Source organism: Emys orbicularis, chromosome 5 (assembly GCF_028017835.1).
Source record: "Emys orbicularis isolate rEmyOrb1 chromosome 5, rEmyOrb1.hap1, whole genome shotgun sequence".
Lineage (NCBI taxonomy): Eukaryota > Metazoa > Chordata > Testudines > Emydidae > Emys > Emys orbicularis.
In genome coordinates this window covers 133,010,243-133,037,011 of record NC_088687.1, presented here as the reverse complement: position 1 = coordinate 133,037,011, position 26,769 = coordinate 133,010,243, and the positions used below count along the sequence as shown (strand labels likewise).

Genomic DNA, 26,769 nt, shown 5'->3' with positions numbered 1-26,769 from the left:
TTCACTGACAAACATTTCCAGCCACACAGAAGCAAGATGAGCTCAAAGACTCCCCTTCTCTGGCTGCTGCTTTTCTGGATTCAGGGTAAGAAACAGACAATGTTCAAAGAGTTAATAAGGAATGAGACAAACCATCCAAAATGGCAGTGGTTTGTTTGTTGAAATACTAGTTCCTGGGGTATTTTCTAGTTCACTTCTACTCTTGAGTTTACAAGCCTTTTAATGTCTCACTTATCCAACCCTGCCAATTTTTATTTCTCTCTCCAGGTTCCAGTGGGCAGATTGTCATGACTCAGACTCCAGAATCTCTCTCAGTGTCTGTGGGAGAGACCGTCACTATCAAATGCAAAGCCAGCACAAGCATTAGCAACTACATCGCTTGGTACCAACAGAAACCTGGACAGGCTCCCAAGCTTCTTATCTCTTACACCAGCAACCGTCCCACGGGCATCCCAGACCGGTTCAGTGGCAGTGGGTCAGGCACTGACTACACATTCACAATCAGCAGAGTTGAAGCTGATGATGCTGGAGATTATTACTGTCAGCAGTATAACAACTTCCCTCTCACAGTGATACAGACCAATACAAAAACCTCCCTGCTCTATGAAGCGTACAGAGTAATAGACACTAGTACACCACAGTCAAGTTTTCAGATGTTCTGCCAAAAGACAACTAGAAGGAAAACTTCTCATATCCACTTAAATAATCTAAAATTCTAGCACTGTATTGCCATCCTGAGAGCTTAGCTATACAGGGAAGTTGGTTATAGCAAGAGCTGAGGGTCATTGGTGAAATCTCACATTGGTATTTCTAATTCATTCCATCGTTTTTAGAAATCCAACCTTCTTTGTGAATTTTCTGGATTTATGATGCTTGGAATTCAGGTAATGACAAAATTCCTGTAATGGATTTTATCCTAAATTTCCAATATATACTCTCCGCATTAGCGCCATCTTACTTTTTTTATATTTATAAAAACAAACAGAGAAATTCCCAGACAAGAACTACATTAAGATAGGTTGTTGAGAAGTACTGACAACCTTAACTCTAAGTGTAACAACATTACAAGGATGTTGTACTTAGCCCAAAACCAAGCTTTGGAAAACCAAGGAAATTCAGAATGAATTACACTTACACTTTAAAAAATACCCTAAAAACCTTAAAGTAAAAAAAAAAAAAGTACTGCTAAGGTACCCAAACAACCTCTACACACACACACACACACACACACATTCACTCTCTCTCTGTGAAAATGTCATACATGAGCACTAACACAAACCCAAAGAGAATGCCACTGTACAGCAGTACTAATGCTATGCAGATAGGGAATATCTACCTTATGTCTTCATTTTATGTTATTTAAACTAATAGATTTTTTAAGACCAGAAGGGACCATCATGATGATCTCGTCTGATCTCCTGAATAACACCGGCTACAGAACCTACCTAATATGTTCTTTTACTTGTACACCAAAGAAGTCAGAATACACCAGCCAGTTTGCATCACCAGAGCAGCCAAAATATCCTGGTAAACCTAGCCCTTGGTTTGTAACTGACATTGGTTCAGGAGGCTGTTAGTGAGTCGGGGGCTGTATGAAAGAGGCAGAGAGAGCCCAATTCCTGCAGTCTCACCATCTGTGCTCTGAAAGATTTCATGGCTGCCTACCAGCGTGAGCAGCAGTGCTTGAAAGGCTGACCATGGTGCTGCTTCCTCAACTATACTGCGCAGTACAGTTGCACTCCTGGGGGACCTGATCCAAGAGTGCCAGGGAACGTCTGTAGGATGGGTAGGGCCCTACCAAAGTCACGGTCCATTTTGGTCAATTTCATGGTCATGGGATTTTAAAAATTGTAAATGTGATGATTTTGGCTATTTAAATCTGAAATTTCAGGGTGTGGTAATTGTAGGGGTCCTAACCCAAAATGGGGTTGTCACAAGGTTACTGTAAGGGGGGATGCGATACTTCTACCCTTACTTCTGCGCTGCGATTGGCGGCGGTGCTGTCTTCAGAGCTGGGCAGCTGGAGAGTGGCAGCACAGAATTAAGGGTGGCACGGTATGGTATTGCCTCCCTTACTTCTGTGTTGCTGTCTGCAGAGCTGGGCCCTCAGCCAGCAGCCGCCACTCTCCGGCTGCCCAGCTCTGAAGGCAACAGCGCAGAAGTAAGAGTGGCATTGTATGGTGTTGCCACCCTTACTTCTGCGCTGCTGCTGGTGGGGCGCTGCCTTCAGAGCTGGGCGCCTGGCCAACAACTGCCGCTCTCTGACCACCCAGCTCCGAAGACAGTGCAGAAGTAAGGGTGGCAATACCGTGACAACCCTACAATAACCTTGCGACCTCCCCTGTAGCCCCCTTTTGGGTCAGGACTGCCAGTTTGAGAAACGCTGGTCTCCCCCATGAAATCTGTAAAGTATAGGGTAAAATTACACAAAAGACAAGATTTCACAGTCCGTGACACGTTTTTCATGGCCGAGAATTTGGTAGGGCCCTAATGATGGTCTTGACTCAAAGCATAAAACTATTCACTGGGTGGTCTGGGTTCCCCATGTAACAAGTGAGGAACTGAGACACAGAAAGGTTAAAGATTTGTCCCGTGTTGCACAGGGAGACTATCGCAGAGCCAGGAACTCAACATTTATCTCTTAACCACCGATCCAGTACCTTAATAACAAGCCCATCCTTCCTTAATAAAACCCATGTGCTATCTACACACTATACGGGTAACCTGGTGTAGGATGAGATAATACCTCAGGGTTACAGTGATCACACAGAGGATACAAATGCTGAGCCAACCTGAACTCTGGCCGTGGTGTAAATATCGCCGAGCCTGGCCGTACTGCCATAGTCTGAAAGGCCTCATGTTTGAAAACTGGCTCCATATCATCAAGCACAGCTTGAAACATGTGACTGGGGGGCAGAAAGGGGACACAAATACGAGAAGGGGAAGAAGCATCAGGCCGTGTAGCACCACACTCCCTGGGGAATGCTACAACATCTGCTTGTGCAGGCTGTTCATGCCCTAAATTCTGTGGACAACACTTCCATTGGCCAGTAGGTGGCAGTATTATGACACAACATTGCAGAGCTGAAGATTTCAGGCCAAACAGGCCATTTGTACTCCGGATTCACTGATACAACCTGGTTAAAAAAGAAGGAGAATGAATGAGTGACTACACTTCCCTGAGCAAAATATTTAAAAAAGAAACAGCTTTAAGGCAAGACTGGGAGCCCTTATCCCCACAGCTGAGCACTCACACGAGCAGTCCCAGTGAAATGAATGGGATTATCTATGAGAATAACTGCTTGCCATGTGCGTAACAGGCTCAAGACTTGACCCTAAAAATGGGTATAGATGGGCTTGTGTTTAAACGTATGGAAATTGGAAAATGAATGGACATCTGCAGCCTGCTCTGCTACCCACTGAACCCACTTTATGCCATGTAAGCCTCAGTCTGGGCACTCGAACACTGGAATAGTGAGTAACGATGAATAGTTATAACATGCAACGGTAGGTTCAGACAGACAATTCAAATATTTCAGAACAGTTCTCCTGGGTGTATTATCCTGTTAACCACCAGCATTTGACCCTTTCGTGTATTCACACTAGAGTGATTTTCCTTTTCTGAGCACTTATAAATGTGTTGAATTCCACTCACTGGAAATTGTGCTTATTGACAAGCATTTCCCATAATAGATAAGCAAGGTAGACTCACAGACTCCCCTTCCTGGATGCTATTTGATGTCTGGCTTCAAGGTTAGAAATAATACAAATGTAACAATCATTGCATTCATGTATTAAATCTATTGTATGGTAAGTTAATTTCTACTCTTTAAGTGAAATTTAAACAGTTTTTCAGTGTAAATCTTTGAATAATTGTGATGCCGTCATCCTGCTTACCCCGTCCTATCTCTGCCTCTTTTTTTTTTTTCTATATCTAGATTCCATTGGACAGAAAGTGCTGACTCAGACTCCAGAATCTGTCAGTGTTTCCAGGGGACACAGCCACTATCAACTGCAAAGCCAGGGTGAACCTAGCAACAACTTAACCTCATACCAAAAGCAACCAGGACAAGCTCCTGAGCTTCTCATCATAGTGCTCTTACCCTGGCCTCTCGGCTCCCAGCCTGGTTCAGTTCTAGTGGTGCTGGCAATGGACATGCTGATTACACTCATAATGTCAGCAGTGTGTAAGCTGATGATGCTGGTGATTATTATTATGAGCTGTACAATGACCGGCCTCTCCCAGTGACACAGGCCAGTGCAAAACCCTTCCGGTGCTACACAGAGTGTGCCATGCCTGTCAGCCTATGTAACTGCACGATCTTTTCACTGTTATCTTTGGCTTCTCTCCCCTATTACTCTCCTATTGTAATTTCCAAATATTCACTTGTTGCATCTGGTAATTAAATAGACCTAGACCTGCAAACCCTTATCCACATGCATCACATCATTCACAGGACTTCTCCCATTGGTGTCAATGGAACTACTCATATCAGTAAAGTTATGTATGTCTGCAGGGGTTGGCAGGATCCGATCCTTAGTGTGTAAACTCCTCAGGGCAGGGACTGTGTTTTCCTCTCTGGTTGTACAGCACCAAGCACAACAGGTCCTGACTGGAGCCACTGGATGGCGCTGTCTGTAATATAAGCATGAAATTTTTAAAAACAGTAAATGAGAGTGAGGCAGAGAGATATAAAACTTTCATGCCAAACAAAAACGGGACATTCTTACGATAGTTAATAACTGATCTCTACAGACAATGTTGTGGCACCTTTCCACCACAGATTGCAAAGCTCTCAACAAACTTAAGAAACGGCTGCAACATCACCAGGCATCCTCGTCTGGGTGGAAGTCAGCATCCGTTAGAGCGCAAAGCAACCGTTCAAAACAGAAAGAGAATCTTTATCAAGCTGAAACTATGTGGGGACCTAGGGGATTACTGTTCTCAGCTGTGACTTTACCAGAGCACTGGAGCTCAGATTTTTAAGGATAGTTAGGTGTGGTTCCTCTCAGTTTTCCAACATCTAACTGACTTGGGTTCCTTAGCCTCATTTTCAGATATGATTTCGGCACTTAGATCCAGATCCGCAAAGCTATTTACATACCTAACTCCCACTGAAATCAAAGGGAGTTAAGCATCTTTATGGCATAGTGGGACTCAAGAACACAAGTCTCTTACAGAGTCACTGGAGGGGACAAAGATGCGCACTCTCTAATGAGGTCTACACTCTATCCTGCTTTCCGCAAAGAAAGGGCCCACACAAGCCAGTTTGCACAGATCTGCACTGGGAGCACGGCCAAGAAGAAGCAGCTTCACAAGGAATTACTCAATGTTTTTCTGAGCCGCTTGGCAAGCAGGGGGAATGCAGCTGCTGTTCTGCTCCTGAAGTGGGCGCTGCACACACCCTCCCTTCCACAGCTGGCCATCTCTATGGCTGGTGCAGGGGGTGGAGATCCTGGCTCACAGTCACTTCTGGGGTGGTTAGCGGTGCTAGCTCCAGACATCCCTTGGGTTTGTGTGGGTGCAAGGACAGCAATGTGTCTAGCCCCTGTATGGGAGGGCTCCTAGCACACCCCCATCCTTGCACACCCATGGAGGAACCAGTAACAATCTGTCCCGAAGGAAGGACCTTACGGTAAAAATAATCTAGACAGGAAATCAGCCCAACTATCTCCTTGGGCAAGGACACTGGGGAGAATCCATGAATATTTTCATGGCAGGGAGAATAACTCAAAGGTAAATTGAGGTAGACGGATACAAAAAATGCTGTAAAAATGGCTGGAAGATTTTAACTGCTAAAATTCCAGCTCACATGCAATATTTCTGGTGCCCTCTCCATAGAGCACCTTCTGTTATTCCATTTATTAAACCTCCAGTCTTGTATTTTTACCTCATACGTCGCTATCACCAGGTTACAGAGACCAACACTGCACAAGAGTAACAGGAAATGCCCCGTAACTAAAACACGGCACATTTATATGAACAGGTCATTTGCATGTTCACTCAGGAAGGACGTTCCCTGGCTGGGATGCTGAGAGTTCATAAATGGTCCCGTTTGCACTGCCTGGTGAGCTGTTTAGCATTCCCCACGGAGACCTGTCAAGATGCTCTCCCAGGCCCAGCTTCTCTGGATACTAGTGCTTTGGATTCAGGGTGAGCATTATATACACTTCATAGGCAACAAAATGCAAGTTGGGTTTAAAATAAAACTATGTTACTTATTTAGCAAACTAGTGTAAAATAAATGATTCAATTAAAAGTGTATTTAAATATCCAGTTTTAATTACTTTTAAAGCTGTGCCATGATTGCTTGAATTTTCTTTCCATATCTAGACTCCTATGGCCAAATTGTTCTGACTCAGACTCCAGAATCCCTGTCAGTGTCGCCTGGAGAGAGAGTCACCATCAACTGCAAAGCCGGTACCAGCATTAGCAACTACTTAGGCTGGTACCAACAGAAACCAGGACAAGCGCCTAAGCTACTTATCTATGATTCTACCAACCGTGTCTCTGGGATCCCAGCCCGGTTCAGCGGCAGTGGGTCTGGGACTGATTTCACTCTCACAATCAGCAGCGTTGAAGTTGAAGATGCTGGAGATTATTACTGTCAGCAACGCCAGAGCCTCCCTCTCACAGTGATACAGACCATTACAAAAACCTCCCTCTAAACAGAGAGAGCTGATGCTTATCATTTGTTACAGCTGCGACCAGAAGGGTGAATTTTATGATTTCATGCAAATAAAACAGAGGAAGTAACTCAAAATACACCTGACACTTTTATAGCAGCAACGATCCCGAAGTTATCAACAAACAAAGTATAGGGTTCAGTTCACCCTCCACTGAAACCAGCTCCACGGGGGTGAAAGGAGTAACACCAGATACTTGAATGCAAAGTTCACTCTACGCCATTAGAACTTCCAGTATAGTTTAATTGGGCCGCATTTATATTCTTCCACAACACTGGTACTAATCCTGAGCCCTGCTATTGCAAAATTTGCCTTAGGATGTCTGAAGACCCCAAGTGATCCTGGCTCTAGTTTGGTATCTCATCCAAAAGACCAGCCCCTGCAGTGCAGCCCCCTCATAACACAGGAGACTGTGGATTCAGTACAGACTCAGAGGGATGAACACCTCCTAATAAACCATCAGCACCATTTCCATTTTCCCAGACAGTCTCCCATTCATTTACTTACCAGACCCATCCCTGGTCCAGCTAGGACAGCACATGGTACTAGATCCTGTATCTGCATGGCCAGAGCAGGGAGCTAAGCCCAGCCAGTGATGCGGGAGAGGAACCACTTCAACCAGGACAGGTGGTTCAGGGAGTCAAAGCAGGACAGACCCGTAAAACCAGGACTTTGTTACAGCTGTGTGAACAAAGTTCACCTAGGTTACAGTCAGCTAGTCACACGTGATACGGGCCGCCAGACCTTCTCAGCTCATTCCATGAACAATATGACGTTTCTTACTTCCCAAAGGCCTAGCTGTAAAATGAGCTCCTGATACAGTCTCCTGGATGGCAAAGGGTTATCCGGGAGGGGGTGGGTGCAGTGGCTGGACCTTTATAAACCATCAATCACTTTTGCAAACAAAAACTGAGTCTCACACACTCTGAGCAAGAACCTGTTATTTGAGAGTAACAACTGAACTATGGTAAGAAAGGGAGTCAAGGCTGGAATCTTCCCACTGAATTCTCTGCTGTCCGTCCGGATGATTTCCTGTCTGTGTTTCTGTACTAGTGGAAGGCCTGAGACTCTGCAGAGCTCTCTAAAGGGTGCGGTGCATCCTCTTACAACCCACACCAGCCTAGAGTGACCAGATGTCCTGATTTTATAGGGACAGTCCCGATATTCAGGGCTTTTTCTTATATAGGCGCCTATCACCCTCCACCCCCTGTCCCGATTTTTCACTTTTGCTATCTGGTCACCCTACACCAGCCACCGTGTGTTAGACCCCATCAGCCTGCACTGGGTTGGGTCACCGTGTATTTCCAAAGCCACCATTCAGCCCACACTGAGCTCTACCCCGATGAAACCCTGCAGAAACCAGCTCAGCCAACCCTGAGCATCCACCGGCCCTACTGCTCTCCTGCCTCACCCCTCTGAAAATTCTGGCCTATGGGATTCCTCACAGAGCTGGAGCTGTAATTACCCTCATCTCTCCTGTACCCTCACCAGCAGCCATCTCCACATGATCTAAACGCCCAAGGAGGCGCCTGACAGCTGCTTAGAGCCAACTAAAGGAAGTCACACAATAAAGATCAAAACCTCTGGCACAATATAGATCAAATCATTCCTGAGGCAACTCTGCTCATTTCATTGTAGTCACACCAAAATGCCTTTAGCCACATTTGTCTAGCTGGGCTGCTCTTCGCAGAATAGGGTTCCATGGAGGTAAAGATGACATCATGATGGAGGACAATCAATTTGGTGCCCCTTACAGGTGTTGATGCAAATCTGGAGCAACCCATCCCCACCATTCCCATAGGAGGGGGCCCTGCTGCATCATCAGCCACAGCACGGTTTGGTTTTGTTGTGGGTTGGTTTGGGGGTATTTAGGGGTTGGCAGGCAGTAAATCCCCACCACACTTTCTGTACGCCAGCTGGGAGGGCCTTGCTGAGGAAAGGTAATCAAGGTGCAGCCAGTCTATTTGGATCAAGCCCTTAAACAGGAGCTAGTTATTCTCATGAGAAGTAGAGAGCGAGGTTCTCTCTTCACAAGCCAGAGCAGGGAATGATGGCAACAGAAAAGCCATGATCATGTTGCTTAGGAAGCAAACAGTATAAAGAGTAGAGCAGAAAATCTTTAGCACAAAAAAAAATCTGTTTTCTTATCGGCAGAGAATAAATAAGAAATAAAATTAGAACAGTGGGTTTATACTATTGCACTTTACAATAAAAGCCACTCAGGTGATTTTCATTGTATTTACACATATACCAAAATGTGCACCAAGCATTATTGTACATGTGCAAAATTTCCTCTAACACTGCATTAACCAAGCCTTTGGAGCAGCATGGGGCCACAATGGCCTTATTCCCACTTAGAATTCAATGATCTAGATTAAAGTTCAACATCAAAATGTTTAAAATGCCATAAACAGCCTCTGCTGAGAAGTTTTTATATCCTCCCTTCCAGCCAAAAGACACACCCGGCGCATCAGTGGGACCAGTGGTGTTTAAGGTCTGCAATACAAGAGACTCCCAGTGATTCAAAATCTCTCCCCGTTCTAGTTTCTGCCCAGATCCCTTTCTCACCCACAATGGACACAGGGTGAGGTTCTGAAACACACTTCAGTGCGTGGGGCTGAGTATGCTGGCCAGGAACACAGTGTGAACATGTGCAGTAGTGTCATTGTTACCAGGTTTCAGAGTGGTAGCCGTGTTAGTCTGTATCAGCAAAAACAACGAGGAGTCCTTGTGGCACCTTAGAGACTAACAAATTTATTTGGGCATTAGCTGCATCTGATGAAGTGGGTTTTATACCACGAAAGCTTATGCCCAAATAAATTTGTTAGTCTCTAAAGTGTCACAAGGACTCCTCATTGTTTTTATTGTTACCAGGGTTCCTTTCCAGCACTATAGGTCTTGTTAGTTAGTTTGCTGTATTCTTCTGGCTCAGTGTGAAAGGAATTACAAGGCATCTGCTCAGTTAACTCCTGCAGAAGGAAGTAATTCAATTGTATTTTTATGGGACAGGAAAAAAACTGAACTAGAAAAAGAAAACAGGCTGGGCTCTTCAAACTGCTGTTAAAAACCTTCTAGAAAATGAGTGAATGGTTTAGCTACTCATATCTAGCTGCAGCACATATGGTGTCCTCTGCACCATCTTGCTGCTCCATTCTTATAAATCAGACATGAATACAAGACAGTTGAAAATCCTGCCCCCACCACTCACATGAAGTGAATTTACATGACTCGTTCCTTTTGCAAATTCACACATGAGCGACACTCCCCTCCTGCCCTGCTGAGCTCCTATAAATGGAGCTGTTTGCACTGCACAGTGCCCCGGTTAGCATTGCTGGCTCAGAACTGACAAAATGATCTCCCACACTCAGCTTCTGCGGATACTAGTTTTTTGGATTCAGGGTAAGAAAAAACAATAAACCCAGTTTTAAAGAACAATAACATCAATGACTATGTAAATATAATCCATTCATTGTTGTAACAGATAATATAATGATTTATTTAATGCTGTTTAATAAGATATCAGATTAAAATGTATTGCACAACAAAACAATAACTCTTTGATCGATATGTTACAATTTCCTTCATTTCCTCTTTACTTCTAGATTCCATCGGGCAGATTGTGCTGACTCAGACTCCAGAATCTCTCTCAGTGTCTCCAGGAGACACAGTCACTATCCGCTGCAAAGCCAGCTCAAGCCTCACCAGTAGCTCTTCAGGCAAAGATCTCTTAGCCTGGCATCAGCAGAAATCAGGACAAGCTCCTAAACTCCTTATTTATCATGCAACCACCCTGCAATCAGGCGTCCCAGCCCGGTTCAGTGGCAGTGGGTCTGGGACTGATTTCACTCTCACGATCAGCAGGGTTGAAGCTGAAGATGCTGGAGATTATTACTGCCAACAAGAGTACATCCCTATCACAGTGATACAGACCAATACAAAAACCTCCCTGAGCGAGGGCACAGTGCTGAGTGCTTCTCACAGCTGCATCTGGACATTCAGCATCACAAATTTCATAACAGAGAAGGAACAGGACGTTCATTAACTGTCTACCAGTACAACACAACAAACTCCTCCCACTGTCACTTCTGCTGTTCACACAGAGGGCTCAGAGAACACCGAGCTCTAAATGGCTTTGTTAAGTGAAGTTTGTTGAGACAGGCCGAGCGATCCTTTTAAAACAAAAACTGCAAGAGGGAGGAATAAGAAAAGCAATGTTTGTGCAGCACCTAGTGCAAAGGGGCCTGGGGGCCCCGAGGCATTACAGCAGTACAAATAACAATGATAATAATTAATAAATATGAGCCAGTTTTTTCCACAGAGATCGTCTCCTATTTAGGCACAAACTAAAAGTTCCACAGAGCTCAGCAAGTTGGATGTTGAGGTCTGTTGAAAATCAGGCCACACCTGCTTTGAAGCAGTTGAGTAGCCAATATTTAGATGCCTAAATAGGAGCTGAGTTGTTTTGAAAAAATCTGCTTCTTAGAGCCTGGTTCTAGGCCCAGTGAAGTTAACAGGAGTGTTTCCATTGAGTTCAATGGGTGCTGGATTGGACCCCCTACAGGCTCATCTGCACGCTACAGACTTCCAGGGTCTTCGGTTCACTCAGCAGCAAGTGGCTGGTTTGTCGAGAGGCAGGTAAGAGAGGAACAGCTGGGAAAGGGTGTGAATAAAACAGCCCACAAGGAGGAGGGCACAAGATGAATTGTGTGTGACAGGGAGGGACCAAAAAAAAGTGGAGCCTTCTTTTAAATTCCCATCCTTCCCCAGCATGGCCTGGACCACCAAAAATATGGCCAGGAAGAAGAAATGAAAGACAGTGACCACACTGGCCACAGGGACAGGCAGGTGCCTCCTCCTACCCAACCACCTCAGACAGGTGCTGGAAGAGTTACTGGGAAGTAGCCAAATATCAGGATCTGGCAGCTGAATTGCAGCAGAGCCCGAGTTCAAACAGAACTAATCACAGACAAATCATCAATAAGGTGTCCAAAACAGCCACTGAATTGTAATCCATGGTAAACCACAGATCTCCAAAGTGCTCTAATTCATAGTGAATACACAAGTGTTCCACCGAGTCGCTAATCAGTTAGGACATCTACTAATTAAGTGTCAGCTAATCAGAGTTTATGTTCAATGACAATGTTCATTGAGAGTCTCCACAGCTATATGAATTACGGGCTTGAGCCAAAGCCCACTGGAGTCAGAGGAAAGTCCCCCATAGACTTCAATGAGCTTTGAAATCAGGCCCTTAAGGTTTTAGCTCCAGCATTCTTTCACAGCTGGTGTGTAAGTCGGGGAATGACTGAGCAACCGTAATCTGAACTCATTTTTTGTTTGTCCAGGACATGAAATAGTATATCTAGAATGATGCACATGGAAACACTCATCAGAAAAAGTCCCATCCATATAAGTGCTTTGGGGACTCTCATTGAAGCAATGAGGATGGGGGTAACAACAACAAATGTTCTAATCTGTTCCAGAAATTATGAGGGCAGCTTTTCTTGAGTGACGGCCAATAGCGGTGCCCTTGTGAAAGAAATCAGACTGGATTCTACTGCAATACCCTGGCTACCGGCAATATTCAATGCCTAAATCAATCAGAAGCACCAGTTTTGCAAAGACACAAACCACTGTTTAAAGCCTCTAACAGGCATAGTTTGTAAAGTAAAGGGTTTTTAAATGTGCCTGCCTGGATCGTGGATTGAGGTGAGACATCGGGAGGAGCCCTTTATACGTGTTGGCAGCATGTCTCTTGATAGTAATGTGCACTCAGCTGGATCAGGAGTTGAATCTCTCTGCAAACAATCCCAGAGCAAAATACTGCTGGTGAGAGTATTCTCACAGTCTCACAGTCCTCTACACCCGGGGCCGGCTGACTGTAGCACAGGCTCCTTGTCACTGCCCTGACACTGCGGCTGGAGTGTCCCTTCCAAGGATTCTCTATGGGGCTGGAAGGAGGTGATGTGTGAACTCTCTGGTCCCATCCACTGCCCACCTACTCCTCCCCTCCACCTGCCCAGCCTCCACCACCTTTTCCCATGCAGATTCCAGAACCAGAGCAAACCCTGCATAGAGTGCAGAGGAAATGGGGAAGGTGCCTTGGAGGCAGCTGGATCATCCCTGCACACAGTCATGGGGAGATCCATGCCTGGAAGGGAAGCTGAGTGCACGGATCTCCAGGGTACAATCCAGGCTGGTAAAACTAAACCACCCAGTCAAAGGTGAATGTTTTGAAACACTAGATAGGAAGTGCATTTACAGGAGCTTTGCATGGTCACATGCAAACGACATCTGTTCATTGTGCTACTGAGCTCTTATAAATGCGCCTGTTAAGACCACACAGGTACCTGATCACTGTGCCAACTCCAGAGCTGCTAAGATGATCTCACAGACTGATTCTCTGGGTACCTGTATTGTGCATTCCAGATATAAAATAATGACGACACAGGCTTTGAGGCAACATAGCATCAGGAACAATATCTAAAATATGGAAAATAACATCTTGGTATTTTATGAATTACACCTTAATATGTTCTTCACCTAAACGTGTCTCTAAAAACAGTCCTGAGCTTGTAGTCATTGTAACAACATGTCAGGTCTCTATGGATTTTCCTTCTACATCCAGACCCCTATGGAGAGATTGTGATGACGCACACTCCAGAATCCCAAACAGTGTCTGTAGGAGACAAATTTGCTAGAACCTGCAAAGCTAGTTCTAGCGCTGGCAGTAACATGCCTAGGTACCAACAAAAATCAGGGCAAGCTCCAAAGCTCCTTATTTATCCTTCCGGGGATCCCGCCTGATTCAGTGGCAGTGGGTCTGGGACTGATTTCACTCTCATAGTAAGTGCTGTTGAGGCAGATGATGCTGGAGATTACTATTGTCACCAAAGCTGGCACTGGCCAGGCTCACAGTGATACAGACCAATAGAAAACCTCCCTCTTCTTTGTGGAGCGCACTGGGCTCACCACTGCACATGTCTCAGTTGGGTGTCAAACCATCGCCACATTCATTGACTTCATGCTGAATCAAAACAGGAAGGATCTCCGGTCATTAACTTATTCCACAATTGAAAACTGCAACAGAGCGTGAAACTCTCTGAACGGCGTCACTGCTCAATGGTAACAAGAGCAAAGTAAAGGCCTACTGCATCCTGGCCCGCTTTGTGTGTAGATACAGCTGAGCTGTTTGTCAGAAACTCTAACACATTTCCTATGGCTGGGCCAGAGCCTCAGCTCCTTCCTTACTCTGCAGTTACGACAGCTAGTCCCGCTATTCACAAGCATTCCACAGTGTCACTATTTGGTTATTACAAATTAAAGGTTTGCCAATGAACAGGAATTCCCATTGGTTATCTTATCTGAGAGTCTCCAGGTCTTTATGAATTATGGCTCTGATCCAAATCCCATTGAAGTCAGTGGAAAGACACCCATAGACTTCAGGGCGAGTTGTCAGTCCCTTACACTTTTAGCTCCAGCGTTCTTTCACAGCTGATTTGTAAGGAGCAGAATAATTTGCTGTTTGGGGTTTTTTTGAACCATGATGGGAACAATGCGGCTGCCTCAGCTTGTGGGGATGCAGGAAATGTGGCTGCACACAGAAAGCTGGGATCTTTCAAAGGACACATTATTGTGCCATGCAGCTAGTTTCAGCAGTCCCTCTCTCTCACACACACACACCCCTTTGCCCCATGTGCTGTTTCTTCCAGGGGCTCTTTTCAAAAGCAACTTTAGGGATCAATCACTCCTGAGTGCTTCCCCTCCAGAGTTTCCCATACACAGGCAGAATGGTTCTAAAATCCTCGACTCAGTCACTACAGCTCCAATTCTCCCCCTTTAGGGCACGTGGGAGCTCACCGAGGGTATGCCAGGGAGACAGAGCCTTGTCTCAGGGTACAGAGTGACAGCAAATCTGTGCTGAGAACTCTACACCAGCCTTAGGGTGGTGCAAGCTCTGTGGTCCTAGTATCTCCACTCCAGAAATGGCAATGGCTGGTGGACTGGCTTATGTACCCCTCTCTCCCGCAAGAGCAACTAGCAAATGGAAGTCCTGCAATATTTCCCTCCACACTGTACAGGGCTATATACCCTGAGACCCAGAGCAGCAGGCCCAAAGCATCCCTGAGTCTGGGCCTGTCCACACTGTGGAAGGAGTGGCAGGATTTACTCTCAGGGCTTGTCTACACTACAAAATTAGGTCGGATTTATAGAAGCCGGTTTTATAGAAACCGGTTTTATGCAGCCGACTGTGTGTGTCCCCACATAAAATGCTCTAAGTGCATGAAGTCGGCGGACCGCGTCCACAGTACCGAGGCTAGCGTCGACTTCCGGCGCATTGCACTATGGGTGCCTATGGGTACCTATCCCACAGTTCCCGGAGTCTCCGGCGCCCATTGGAATTATGGGTTGAGATCGCAATGCCCGAATGATGCAAAGCAGTGCCGCGGGGGGTTCTGGGTACATTGCGTCACGCCCCTCCCCCGCCGTCACAGCAACGGCAGACAATAGATTCGCGCCTCTTTACCTGGGTTACCTGTGCAGACAACATACCACGCCAAGCATGGAGCCCGCTCAGCTCAGCTCACCGTCACCATATGTCTTCCGGGTTCCGGCAAACGTGGGACTGCATTGCTAAACAGCAGCAGCAGCTTACTGCCTTTTGGCGGTAGACGGTGCAGCATGAGTAGTAGCCTTCATCGGCGCTCGGGATGCTGGTAGCTGTGGGGCTGGCAGCCGTAGGGCTGCATTGCACCAGCCCCTTGCCTTTTGGCAGTAGATGGTTTATTACGACTGGTAACCGTCCTGTCAGTATTGTCTGCTGAGCATCCAGAAGAGGCCGAGGGCGATCTGGGTGCTCAGCAGATCTGAAAGAAGAGCTTTCCTCAGGTCTGAAAGCAAGTAAATTTACAGGTTGCCTGAAATGCTCATAGATGTCCTCGTTGGACAATGATGGTTACCAGTCGTAGTATACTATTTGCTGCCAAGTATTGTCTGCTAAGCACCCAGAAAAGGCCGAGGGCGATCTGGGTGCTGGCAGACATGTGGCTGGCACACGTGGGGCTACATTGCTACACAGCAGCAACCCCTTGCCTTTAACCGTCCTCGTTGGACAATGATGGTTACCAGTCGTAGTATACTATTTGCTGCCAAGTATTGGCTGCCAAGCACCCAGAAAATGCCGAGGGCTATCAGTCATGCTGCACTGTCGTCTTAAGATGTAAAAAATAGATTTGTTCTGTATTCATTTCCTTCCCCCCTCCCTCCGTCAAATCAACGGCCCGCTAAACCCAGGCTTAGGAGTTCAATCTCTGGGGGGGGGGGGCATTCTGTGTGACAGTTGTTTGTATTTCTCCCTGATGCACAGCCACCTTTCTTGATTTTAATTCCCTGTACCTGTACGCCATGTCGTCAGTCGCCCGCCCCTCCCTCCCTCCCTCCCTCCCTTCTTCCCCTGGTCTTTAGATACTAGTTTCGCGCCTTTTTTCAGACCAGACGCCATAGCTAGCACTGGGATCATGGAGCCCGCTCAGATCACCGCGGCAATTATGAGCACTATGAACACCACGCGCATTGTCCTGGAGTATATGCAGAGCCTGGACATGCCAAAGCAAAACCAGGAGGACCAGCTGAGGAGGAGGAGGCGATTGCAGCGCGGCGACGATAGTGATGAGGAAATTGACATGGACCTCTCACAAGGCACAGGCCCCAGCAATGTGGAAATCATGGTGTTACTGGGGCAGGTTCATGCCATGGAACGCCGATTCTGGGCCCGGGAAACAAGCACAGACTGGTGGGACCGCATCGTGTTGCAGGTCTGGGACGATTCCCAGTGGCTGCGAAACTTTCGCATGCGTAAGGGCACTTTCATGGAACTTTGTGACTTGCTTTCCCCTGCCCTGAAGCGCCAGAATACCAGGATGAGAGCAGCCCTCACAGTTGAGAAGCGAGTGGCGATAGCCCTGTGGAAGCTTGCAACGCCAGACAGCTACCGGTCAGTCGGGAATCAATTTGGAGTGGGCAAATCTACTGTGGGGGCTGCTGTGATCCAAGTTGCCAGGGCAATGAGAGGCCTGGTGATATCAAGGGTAGTGACTCTGGGAAACGTGCAGGACATAGTGGATGGCTTTGCTGCAATGGGATTCCCAAACTGTGGTGGGGCGATAGACGGAACCCATATCCCTATCTTGGCACCGGCGCACCAAGCCACCGAGTACATAAACCGCAAGGGGTACTTTTCAATGCTGCTGCAAGCCCTGGTGGATCACAAGGGACGTTTCACCGACATCAACGTGGGCTGGCCGGGAAGGGTACATGATGCTCGCGTCTTCAGGCACTCTCTTCTGTTTCGAAAGCTGGAGGAAGGGACTTTCTTCCCGGACCAGAAAATAACCATTGGGGATGTTGAAATGCCTATCGTGATCCTTGGGGACCCAGCCTACCCCTTAATGCCATGGCTCATGAAGCCATACACAGGCAGCCTGGACAGGAGTCAGGACCTGTTCAACTACAGGCTGAGCAAGTGCCGAATGGTGGTGGAATGTGCATTTGGGCGTTTAAAAGCGCGCTGGCGCAGCTTACTGACTCGCTGTGACCTCAGCGAAAAGAATATCCCCATTGTTATTGCTACTTGCTGTGCGCTCCACAATATCTGTGAGAGTAAGGGGGAGACATTTATGGCGGGGTGGGAGGTAGAGGCAAATCGCCTGGCCGCTGATTACGCGCAGCCAGACACCAGGTCGGTTAGAGCAGCACAGCAGGGCGCGGTGCGCATCAGAGAGGCTTTGAAAACTAGTTTTGTGACTGGGCAGGATTTGGTGTGAAACTTCTGTTTGTTTCTCCTTGATGAAATCGCAGCCCCCCCCACGCACCCGGTTAACTCTACTACCCTGTAAACCAAGCACCCCAACCTCCCCTACCCTCCCCTCTTCAAGCACCACTTGCAGAGGCAATAAAGTCATTGTTACTTCACATTCATGCATTCTTTATTAATTGAGCACACAACTAGGGGGATAATTGCAAAGGTAGCCCGGGATGGGTGGGGGAGGAGGGAAGCAGCACACAACTAGGGGGATAATTGCAAAGGTAGCCCGGGATGGGTGGGGGAGGAGGGAAGGAAAAGGACACACTGCACTTTAAAACTTTAAAACTTATTGCTGTGGAAATCATCTAGGGTGGAGTGATTGGGTGGCCGGAGGCCCCCCCACCGTGTTCTTGGGCGTCTGGGTGAGGAGGCAATGGGACTTGGGGAGGAGGGCTGGTGGTTACAGAGGGGCTGTAGCGGCGGTCTCTGCTCCTGCTGTTGGTTACAGAGGGGCTGTAGCGGCGGTCTCTGCTCCTGCTGTTGGTTACAGAGGGGCTGTAGCGGCGGTCTCTGCTCCTGCTGCCTTTCCTGCAGCTCAACCATACGCAGGAGCATATCACTTTGATGCTCCAGCAGCCGGAGCATCGACTCTTGCTTTATGAGTACAAGTTGACGCCACTTCTGCTCTTCAGCCCGCGTTTCAGCACGCAACTTCTCCTCTTGAGCACGCGACTTCTCCTCTTCAGCCCGCGATTCAGCACGCCACCTCTCCTCTCGCTCATATTGGGCTTTTTTAAAATCAGTCATTGACTGCCTCCACGCATTCTGCTGTGCTCTGTCAGCGTTGGAGGCAGTCTGTAGTTCAGTGAACATTTCGTCACGCGTCCTTCGCTTCCTTCTTCGAATATTCACTAGCCTCTGTGAAGGTGAAACATTTGCAGCTGGTGGAGGAGAAGGGAGAGTTGTTTAAAAAAGATACATTTTGGAGAACAATGGGTACACTCTTTCACGTTAGATTTTGCTGTTCACATCACACAGCACATGTGCTTTCGTTACAAGGTCGCATTTTTACTCTTATATAGAGGGCCTGCCGGTTTGGTGTGAGAGATCACTCACGCAGTGCCAGGCCACAGATTTCAGCTTGTAGGCAGCCATGGTAAGACACAGTCTTTTGGCTTTTTTAACCTTGTTAACAAGTGGGGATGGTTTAAAACAGTACTGCTCTCATTAACCATACCAAGCACCCGTTGGGTTGGCCATTTAAAATGGGTTTGCAATGTAAAAGGAGGGGCTGCGGTTTCAGGTTTAACATGCAGCACAAACCCAACTAACTCCCCTCCCCCACACACCCAATTCTCTGGGATGGTCACTTCACCCCTCCCCCCCACCGCGTGGTTAACAGCGGGGAATATTTCTGTTCAGCAGAGCAGGAAGGGGCACCTCTGAATGTCCCCTTAATAAAATCGCCCCATTTCAACCAGGTGACCGTGAATGATATCACTCTCCTGAGGATAACAAAGAGCGATAAGGAATGGATGTTGTCTGCATGCCAGCAAACACCGGGACCATACGCTGCCATGCTTTGTTATGCAATGATTCCAGACTACGTGCTACTGGCCTGGCGTGGTAAAGTGTCCTACCATGGCGGACGGGATAAGGCAGCCCTCCCCAGAAACCTTTTGCAAAGGCTTTGGGAGTACATGAAGGAGAGCTTTCTGGAGATGTCCCTGGAGGATTTCCGCTCCATCCCCATACACGTTAACAGACTTTTCCAGTAGCTGTACTGGCCGCGATTGCCAGGGCAAATTAATCATTAATCATTAAACACGCTTGTTTTTAAACCATGTGTAATATTTACAAAGGTACACTCACCAGAGGTCCCCTGTGTGCCCACAGGGTCTTGGGTGAGTTCGGGGGTTACTGGTTCCAGGTCCAGGGTGACAAACATATCCTGGCTGTTGGGGAAACTGGTTTCTCCGCTTCCTTGCTGCTGTGAGCTATCTATGATGTTCTCTCCATCCTCATCTTCCTCGTCCGCCGAACACGCTTCCCTGTCTCCAGAGAGGGACTGATAGCACACGCTTGGGCTACTGGTGGCTGCACCCCCTAGAATGGCATGCAGCTCCTCGTAGTAGCGGCATGTTTGCGGCTCAGCCCCGGACCTTCCGTTTGCGTCTCTGGCTTTGTGGTAGGCTTGCCTTAGCTCCTTAATTTTCACGCGGCACTGCTGTGCGTCCCTGTTATGGCCTCTGTCCTTCATGGCCTTGGAGATCTTTTCTAATGTTTTGCCATTTCTTTTACTGTTTCGGAGTTCGGCCAGCACTGCTTCATCTCCCCAGATGGCGATCAGATCCCGTACCTCCCGTTCGGTCCAGGCTGGAGCTCTTTTGCGATCCTGGGACTGGGACTCCATCACGGTTACCTGTGCTGATGAGCTCTGCATGGTCACCTGTGCTCTCCACGCTGAGCAAACAGGAAATGAAATTCAAACGTTCGCGGGGCTTTTCCTGTCTACCTGGCCAGTGCATCTGAGATGAGAGTGCTGTCCAGAGCGGTCACAATGAAGCACTGTGGGATAGCTCCCGGAGGCCACTAATGTCGAATTCCGTCCTCACTACCCAATTCCGACCCCCATAAGGCCGATTTTATCGCTAATCCCCTCGTCGAGGTGGTGTAAAGAAACCGGTTTAAAGGGCCCTTTAAGTCGAAAGAAAGGGCTTCGTCGTGTAAACGTGTCCAGGCTTAAGTCGACTTAACGCAGCTAAAGTCGACCTAAACTCGTAGTGTAGACCAGGCCTCAATGAAAGGCTGTTCAAACAACAGATCCAAAGTGCCAGCCATTGTGTGACTAGCAGTGTGGGCTAGAACGAGAGTGGCCCTTGGACAGATGCACAGGAGGGGTGGGCCATTTAGAGAGTATCTGCCACTGGGGCAGCCTGCACAAAGGCCACTCACCAGAGCAGGGACTGCTCAGCTCTTTCATCCCCCAGTGACCAGTCACCTGGAAGGAATGGGGAGGGGATGACACACCCAGGGGGAGAGATTGGCTCCATTGTAGAGGATGGCGTAAGGGGCATCCCTCCAGGCCACTGATCAGCCCCAGCATGGACTCCCTCTCAGTGCTACTATCTATCAGGGGGTAGCCGTGTTAGTCTGCATCTACAAATACAACAAGGAGTCTGGTGGCACCTTAAAGACTAACAGATTTATTTGTGCATAAGCTTTCGTGGGTAAAAACCTCACTTCTTCAGATGCATAGAGTGAAAATTACAGATTCAGGCATTATATATTGACACATGGAGAGCAGGGAGGTACTTCGCAAGTGGAGAACCAGTGTTGACAGGGCCAATTCAATCAGGGTGGATGTAGTCCACTCCCAATAATAGATGAGGAGGTGTCAATTCCAGGAGAGGAAAAGCTGCTTCTGTAATGAGCCAGCCACTCCCAGTCCCTATTCAAGACCAGATTAATGGTGTTAAATTTGCAAATGAATTTTAGTTCTGCTGTTTCTCTTTGAAGTCTGTTTCTGAAGTTTTTTTGTTCAATGATAGTGACTTTTAAATCTGTAATAGAATGACCAGGGAGATTGAAGTGTTCACTTACTGGCTTTTGTATGTTACCATTCCTGATGTCCGATTTGTGTCCATTTATTCTTTTGCGGAGGGACTGTCCGGTTTGGCCAATGTACATGGCAGAGGGGCATTGCTGGCACATGATGGCATATAGAACATTAGTAGATGAGCAGGTGAATAAGCCCTTGATGGTGTGGCTGATGTGGTTGGTTGGACACCTCTGATGGTGTCGCCAGAGTAGATATGGGGACAGAGTAGGCAACGAGGTTTGCTACAGGGATTGGTTCCTGGGTTGGTGTTTCTGTGGTGTGGTGTGTAGTTGCTGGTGAGTATTTGCTTCAGGTTGGGGGGTTGTCTGTAAGCGAGGACTGGCCTGTCTCCCAAGGTCTGTGAAAGTGAGGGATCATTTTCCAGGATAGTTTGTAGATCGTGGATAATGCGCTGGAGAGGTTTTAGCTGGGGGCTGTATGTGATGGCCAGTGGTGTTCTGTTATTGTCCTTGTTGGGCCTGTCCTGTAGTAGGTGATTTCTGGGTACCCGTCTTGCTCTGTCAATCTGTTTCCTCACTTCCCCAGGTGGGTATTGTAGTTTTAAGAATGCTTGATAAAGATCTTGTAGGTGTTTGTCTCTTTTCCTCTCCTGGAATTGAGGAGAGGAAAAGAGACAAACATCCACCCTCATCCACCCTGTCAACACTGGTTCTCCACTTGCAAAGTAACTCCCTGCTCTCCATGTGTCAGTATATAATGACTGCATCTGTAACTTTCACTCTATGCATCTGAAGAAGTGAGGTTTTTACCCACGAAAGCTTATGCCCAAATAAATCTGTTAGTCTTTAAGGTGCCACCAGTGCTACTATGGGGGCAGTGCGGCTCCCCTAGAGGATGCACAACCCAGCCCTGGCTATATAACAGGGGTCATGTTCTTAAATCTCCATACACACATCTCATGTTCATTGCTATGCATAACGGTATCAAACTAATGGAGCTGAACATTCCCCAGTTTCAGCAGGTGGCAGCACAGACATGTATCAAACTCACCCTGAACACCCGGCAGACGCTGGAATTCTGAGTCCGGGCAGTACTTCGTCATAAGGGATGGCAATAAAAACAACAAAACATCTCAAATGATGCAAACAAATCAGTTCTCCATTTTCAGGGCCTGAGACGAGATGTTTTGCATATTCACGTCTGCCTAATATTTCCCTGCTGCTCTGAGCAGTTATATATGGAGTCCCTTTTTACAGTCTTTAGGGTTTATTGATCAGCATCGGTCAGTCCAGACGTATCAAGGTGATCTCACAGGCTCAGCTCATCTGGCTGCTAGTGCTCTGGATCCAGGGTAAGATTCCATTTGAGATAACACTGGTCTGGTGGGATAATGGGAGATTGAGCCCTGGAAACCTCTCTCACACATACAAGTATACACACAATATATTGCTCAAGCTCAAATTTACTGCATTCTCTGTTTTTTAAATGCACTCATTTTTCATAATCTTTTAGGTAATTGAGAGAAAAGGATAAACTATGATACAAAACTAAAGTGAAAACATGAATGTTCTGACTCATGCATTATGTTAATTTACATTTTCCTTTCAATTCAGACTCCAGTGGGCAGATCGTGCTGACTCAGACTCCAGAATCCCTGGCAGTGTCTCCAGGAGACAGAGTCACCATCAACTGCAAAGCCAGTTCCAGCACTGGCAACAACTTAGCCTGGTACCAACAGAAATCAGGACAAGCTCCTAAGCTTCTCATCCACAGCGCTTCCACCCGTCCCTCTGGGATCCCAGACCGGTTCAGTGGCAGTGGCTCTGGGAGCGGCTACACCGATTACACTCTATCGGCAGTGTAGAAGCTGAAGATGCTGGAGATTATTACTGTCAGCAGGGTTATAGCTTCCCTCTCACAGTGATACAGACCTGTACAAAAACCTCCCTGCTCTGTTTGGTTTCAGATTCTCTCATGTACCAGATGCTTCCTTGAGAGAATCACAGTTTGAACATAACCTCTGTGTGGTGCTGTGCCCTGCTGCAATGGGGTGCAGGGTCTCTGCACTATAAATAGGGCTGATCCAATGGCCGCTGAAATCAATGAGAGACCTTCCACTGCATTGGATCAAGCCTGTTGTAAGGAAGAGATTGAAATCTGCTTCATTCAACTGGATACCACTTAGGGTGACCAGACAGCAAGTGTGAAAAATCGGGACGGGGGGGGGAGAATAGGAGCCTATATAAGAAAAAGACCCAAAAATCGGGACTGTCCCTATAAAATCGGGACATCTGGTCACTCTAATACCACTGCAAAAGTGGCTTAAATAACAGAGGGAGGCTGCCCCCGCGATATACTGGCTGCTATTAGTCTAGGTACGCTACCTGTAATTTTTAACCTGCACATTTTTGATGATAACTCATCAGCTGGAGGTCAATGCGGGATGTTAACAAACCATGATCATGTAGTTCCCTGGGAATGAGGAATACAAACAGCAGAATGGCAGAACCAGAAGCCACTTTAAAGGCTGGAGTCACTAATCAGACAAAATGGTCACCAGTGAAATGTCAATATCTGCTAACAGATCCCACACTCCAGAGTCTGCAGTACCACAATTATGTCCTATTCTCAGGAACAAGGAATGCTGGACATAACTACAGAGTGGGGACTGTATCCTGGAGAGCAGTGACTCTGAAAAGGATTTAGGGGTCAGAGAGAACAACTAACTCAGCATGAGCTCTCAATGCAATGCTGTGGAGAAAAGGGCTACTGTGACCCCTGATAAATAGGGGAGCAGTGAGTAGGACTATGGAGGGGATTTTATCTCTGCAAACAGCACTGGAGAGACCCACCCTGGAATACTGCATCCAGTTCTGGTGTCCCACAATTTAAATGGGATCTTGAAAATTGGAGAGGGTGCAGAAAAGAGCCAAAATATGATCTGAGGGCTGTAGAAAATGCCTTGCAGTGAGAGACTTAAGGAGTTACAGCTGTTTAGTTTATGAAAAAGAAGATTGAGAGGTGACTTGGTTACAAGTACCTTCCAGGGCAGAAAATACCAGAGACTAAAAGACTCATTTTTCTACAGAGAAAGGCATAACAAGAACCAGTGGCTGAATCCTGAAGCCAGCCTACTTCCAATTAGAAATTAAGCACAAACTTTTAACAGTAGGAATAATCCGATGGGAGAGTAATAGAATGCTAAACTGCATTATAATGATCAGCCATTAGGTGGTATTGTATGTAACAAACCTTGTTTAAATGAACCTCAGCAATACCTAGCAGAGCATTAAAGGATTTTACAAAAGTATCTGGGGTCTATAAGCAAGCATTGTGACCAGCCCATATCCGGTACAGAAGAACATGATAGGAACAAACTGCCAAGGGCAGTGGTGGATTGTCCATCTCTTCATGTCTCCACATCAAGGCTGGATGCCTTGAGACATGCTTTCCCAAATTTTGGGAAACTGGGTGAAATGTAATGGTCTGTGATACACAGCAGGTCAGACAGCATTTTGAATGGTAACCTAAAACTACACACACACTGAAACGATGGAAACAAATCAGCTCTCAGGCCCGAACCTGGGACACAAGGTCTGAGTCTGGATATTTTGCATAATTCCATTAGACTGAGATTTCCCTGCTGTTCAGAGCAGGTAAAATATTTTGTTTTATTCTTTGTGTTTCATTAACAATATGACTCAGACACACTAAGATGATCTCACAGGTTCAGCCCATCTGGTTATTAGTGCTCTGGACCCACGGTCAGAACCAAACGAAGAGAGCTCTGGCTTAAAGAAGTAACTTGAGAGCCCAATCTGGAAGTGTCATTATATCGGTTTAGCATTCTCTCAGTTCAGAGACAATCGTGATTTTTTCTTTATTTCCATTTTAGGATCTTCTTGTGTTAATGTATAGTGAATTAAGAAAACAGCAGAAACACTATTTAAATCTACAAAACTAAATAATGACTCTATATAGAAATCTTTTTATTGGCAAATTATTTATCAATATTTCCCTTCCTATTCAGATTCCAGGGATCAGATTGGGCTGACTTGGGGTACGTCTTCACTTACATCCGGGTCCGGATGTAAGCAATCGGTTTTCTGAGTTCGATTTATCGCGTCTGGTTAAGACGCGATAAATCGATCCCGGATCGATCCCGGAAGTGCCCCGGATCGATCCCGGAAGTGCTCGCCTTCGACGCTGGTACTCCAGCTCGGTGAGCGGAGTACGCAGCATCGACGGGGGAGCCTTCCTGCCGCGTCTGGACCGCGGTAACTTCGGACTAAGGTACTTCGAATTCAGCTACGTTATTAACGTAGCTGAATTTGCGTACCTTAGTCCGAAGTGGGGGGGTTAGTGTAGACCAGGCCTTGGTCTCCAAAGTCCTTCTCAGTGTTTCCAGGGGAAAGCATCGCTATCCTCTGCAAAACCATTTCCAACCATAGCCTGGAACCAGCACAAATCAGGACAAACTCCCAAACTTCTTATCTACACAGTTTCCATTAATCACAAGGATCCTCTAGACTGGATCAGTGGGAACAGATACCTGAGCACATTCTCTCAATGCATGGGGATAGAAGCAGATGATATATTATCATATTATCAACAAGGTGAAAGGCCATCTTGCACAGTGCTGCAGAAAAATACAAAAGCCTCCCTCTGAAGTTTCTTTCATTCTCATATATCTAACACGTAACTGCTGTACAATGCTATACTGGTAAGTGCCATATATTGCAAGCCTGTGCTAGATGGGTAAAAATTCCTACGTCCTTACATACCATAGATATCCAATGTATTTCTACCTCTAATCATCACATTAGAGTGTTTAGCAATTTGTGTGGACACAAGCAGGAGAATTACAGGTCCAGTACCCTTCCCATCCACCCTGCACCGCCTGTGTATTTTGCTGTGCAAACTGTGAGCAGTTTTTCTGAACCATCCTCCCAAATCTAGGATTTAATAATCTGGAAAGAACTAAAATGGAAGAGAAAGAGGGGCAAGATTTGAGGCCAGAGTGCTCTGAAATGGACCTTTGTAAGGGTGACTGTCTTTGTGAATAAAGAGAACATTGAGTCTAAAAGAAGCTATCATCTGCTGGGAGCTTCTCCCTAAAGAAACTAAATGTGCAGAGCCTAATCCCAGAGCTTTCACAGAGCCAATCGAAATCTTATTTGCAAACAACATCCCACACTGAAAACTTCTGAGACAATCACAAAATAAAAACAGACTTGCTGGAATCTACAAGAGCCCAAGTGTAAAAGAATTTGATGGCAGATTAGGAGCACATCCTACCCGCAATGAAATTAATGGTAAATTTCACAGGAGCAATGGGAGCAGGATCTGGCCTTCCTTGCCCAGCTAGGATGCAGATTTCTGTGCACTGCATCTTGAAATGTCAGAACTTCACCTGCCTCTCTGCTGGGACACTGGGCTGAGCAGCTTTTCAGGAGCAAGAGATACTCTCTGCCTTCTCTTCACTGAGATTTTATATCAGTTCCTTCTTTGCTTGTTTCCTGAATCTAAAACTAAAAGTCATATGGACAGAGGGCCTGATTCTCCAGTGCCAGCCTCTCATGTTGTCCTTTACACCAGTGGACAGCGCATGTCAAAATGTTACCACTTGGAGTAGGAAGCATTTTACACTCCCTTTGCACTGGTGCAAGACACTAGACAGAGACACAAGTCACTGAAGAATCAGCCCACTTGACACAGG

The 26,769-nt window shown here is 46.7% G+C and overlaps 1 protein-coding gene across 1 annotated transcript; it reads left to right on the top strand.

Moving 5' to 3' along the window:
• The first annotated feature begins 9 nt into the window (after positions 1-9).
• LOC135879697 (uncharacterized) lies at positions 10-6,669 on the top strand. The gene is made up of 4 exons (XM_065405746.1): positions 10-85; positions 268-610; positions 6,096-6,154; positions 6,335-6,669. The coding sequence occupies exons 1-4, from the start codon at positions 37-39 to the stop codon at positions 6,667-6,669; spliced, it is 786 nt and encodes a 261-aa protein (XP_065261818.1). The 5' UTR covers positions 10-36.
• Positions 6,670-26,769: the final 20,100 nt, after the last annotated feature.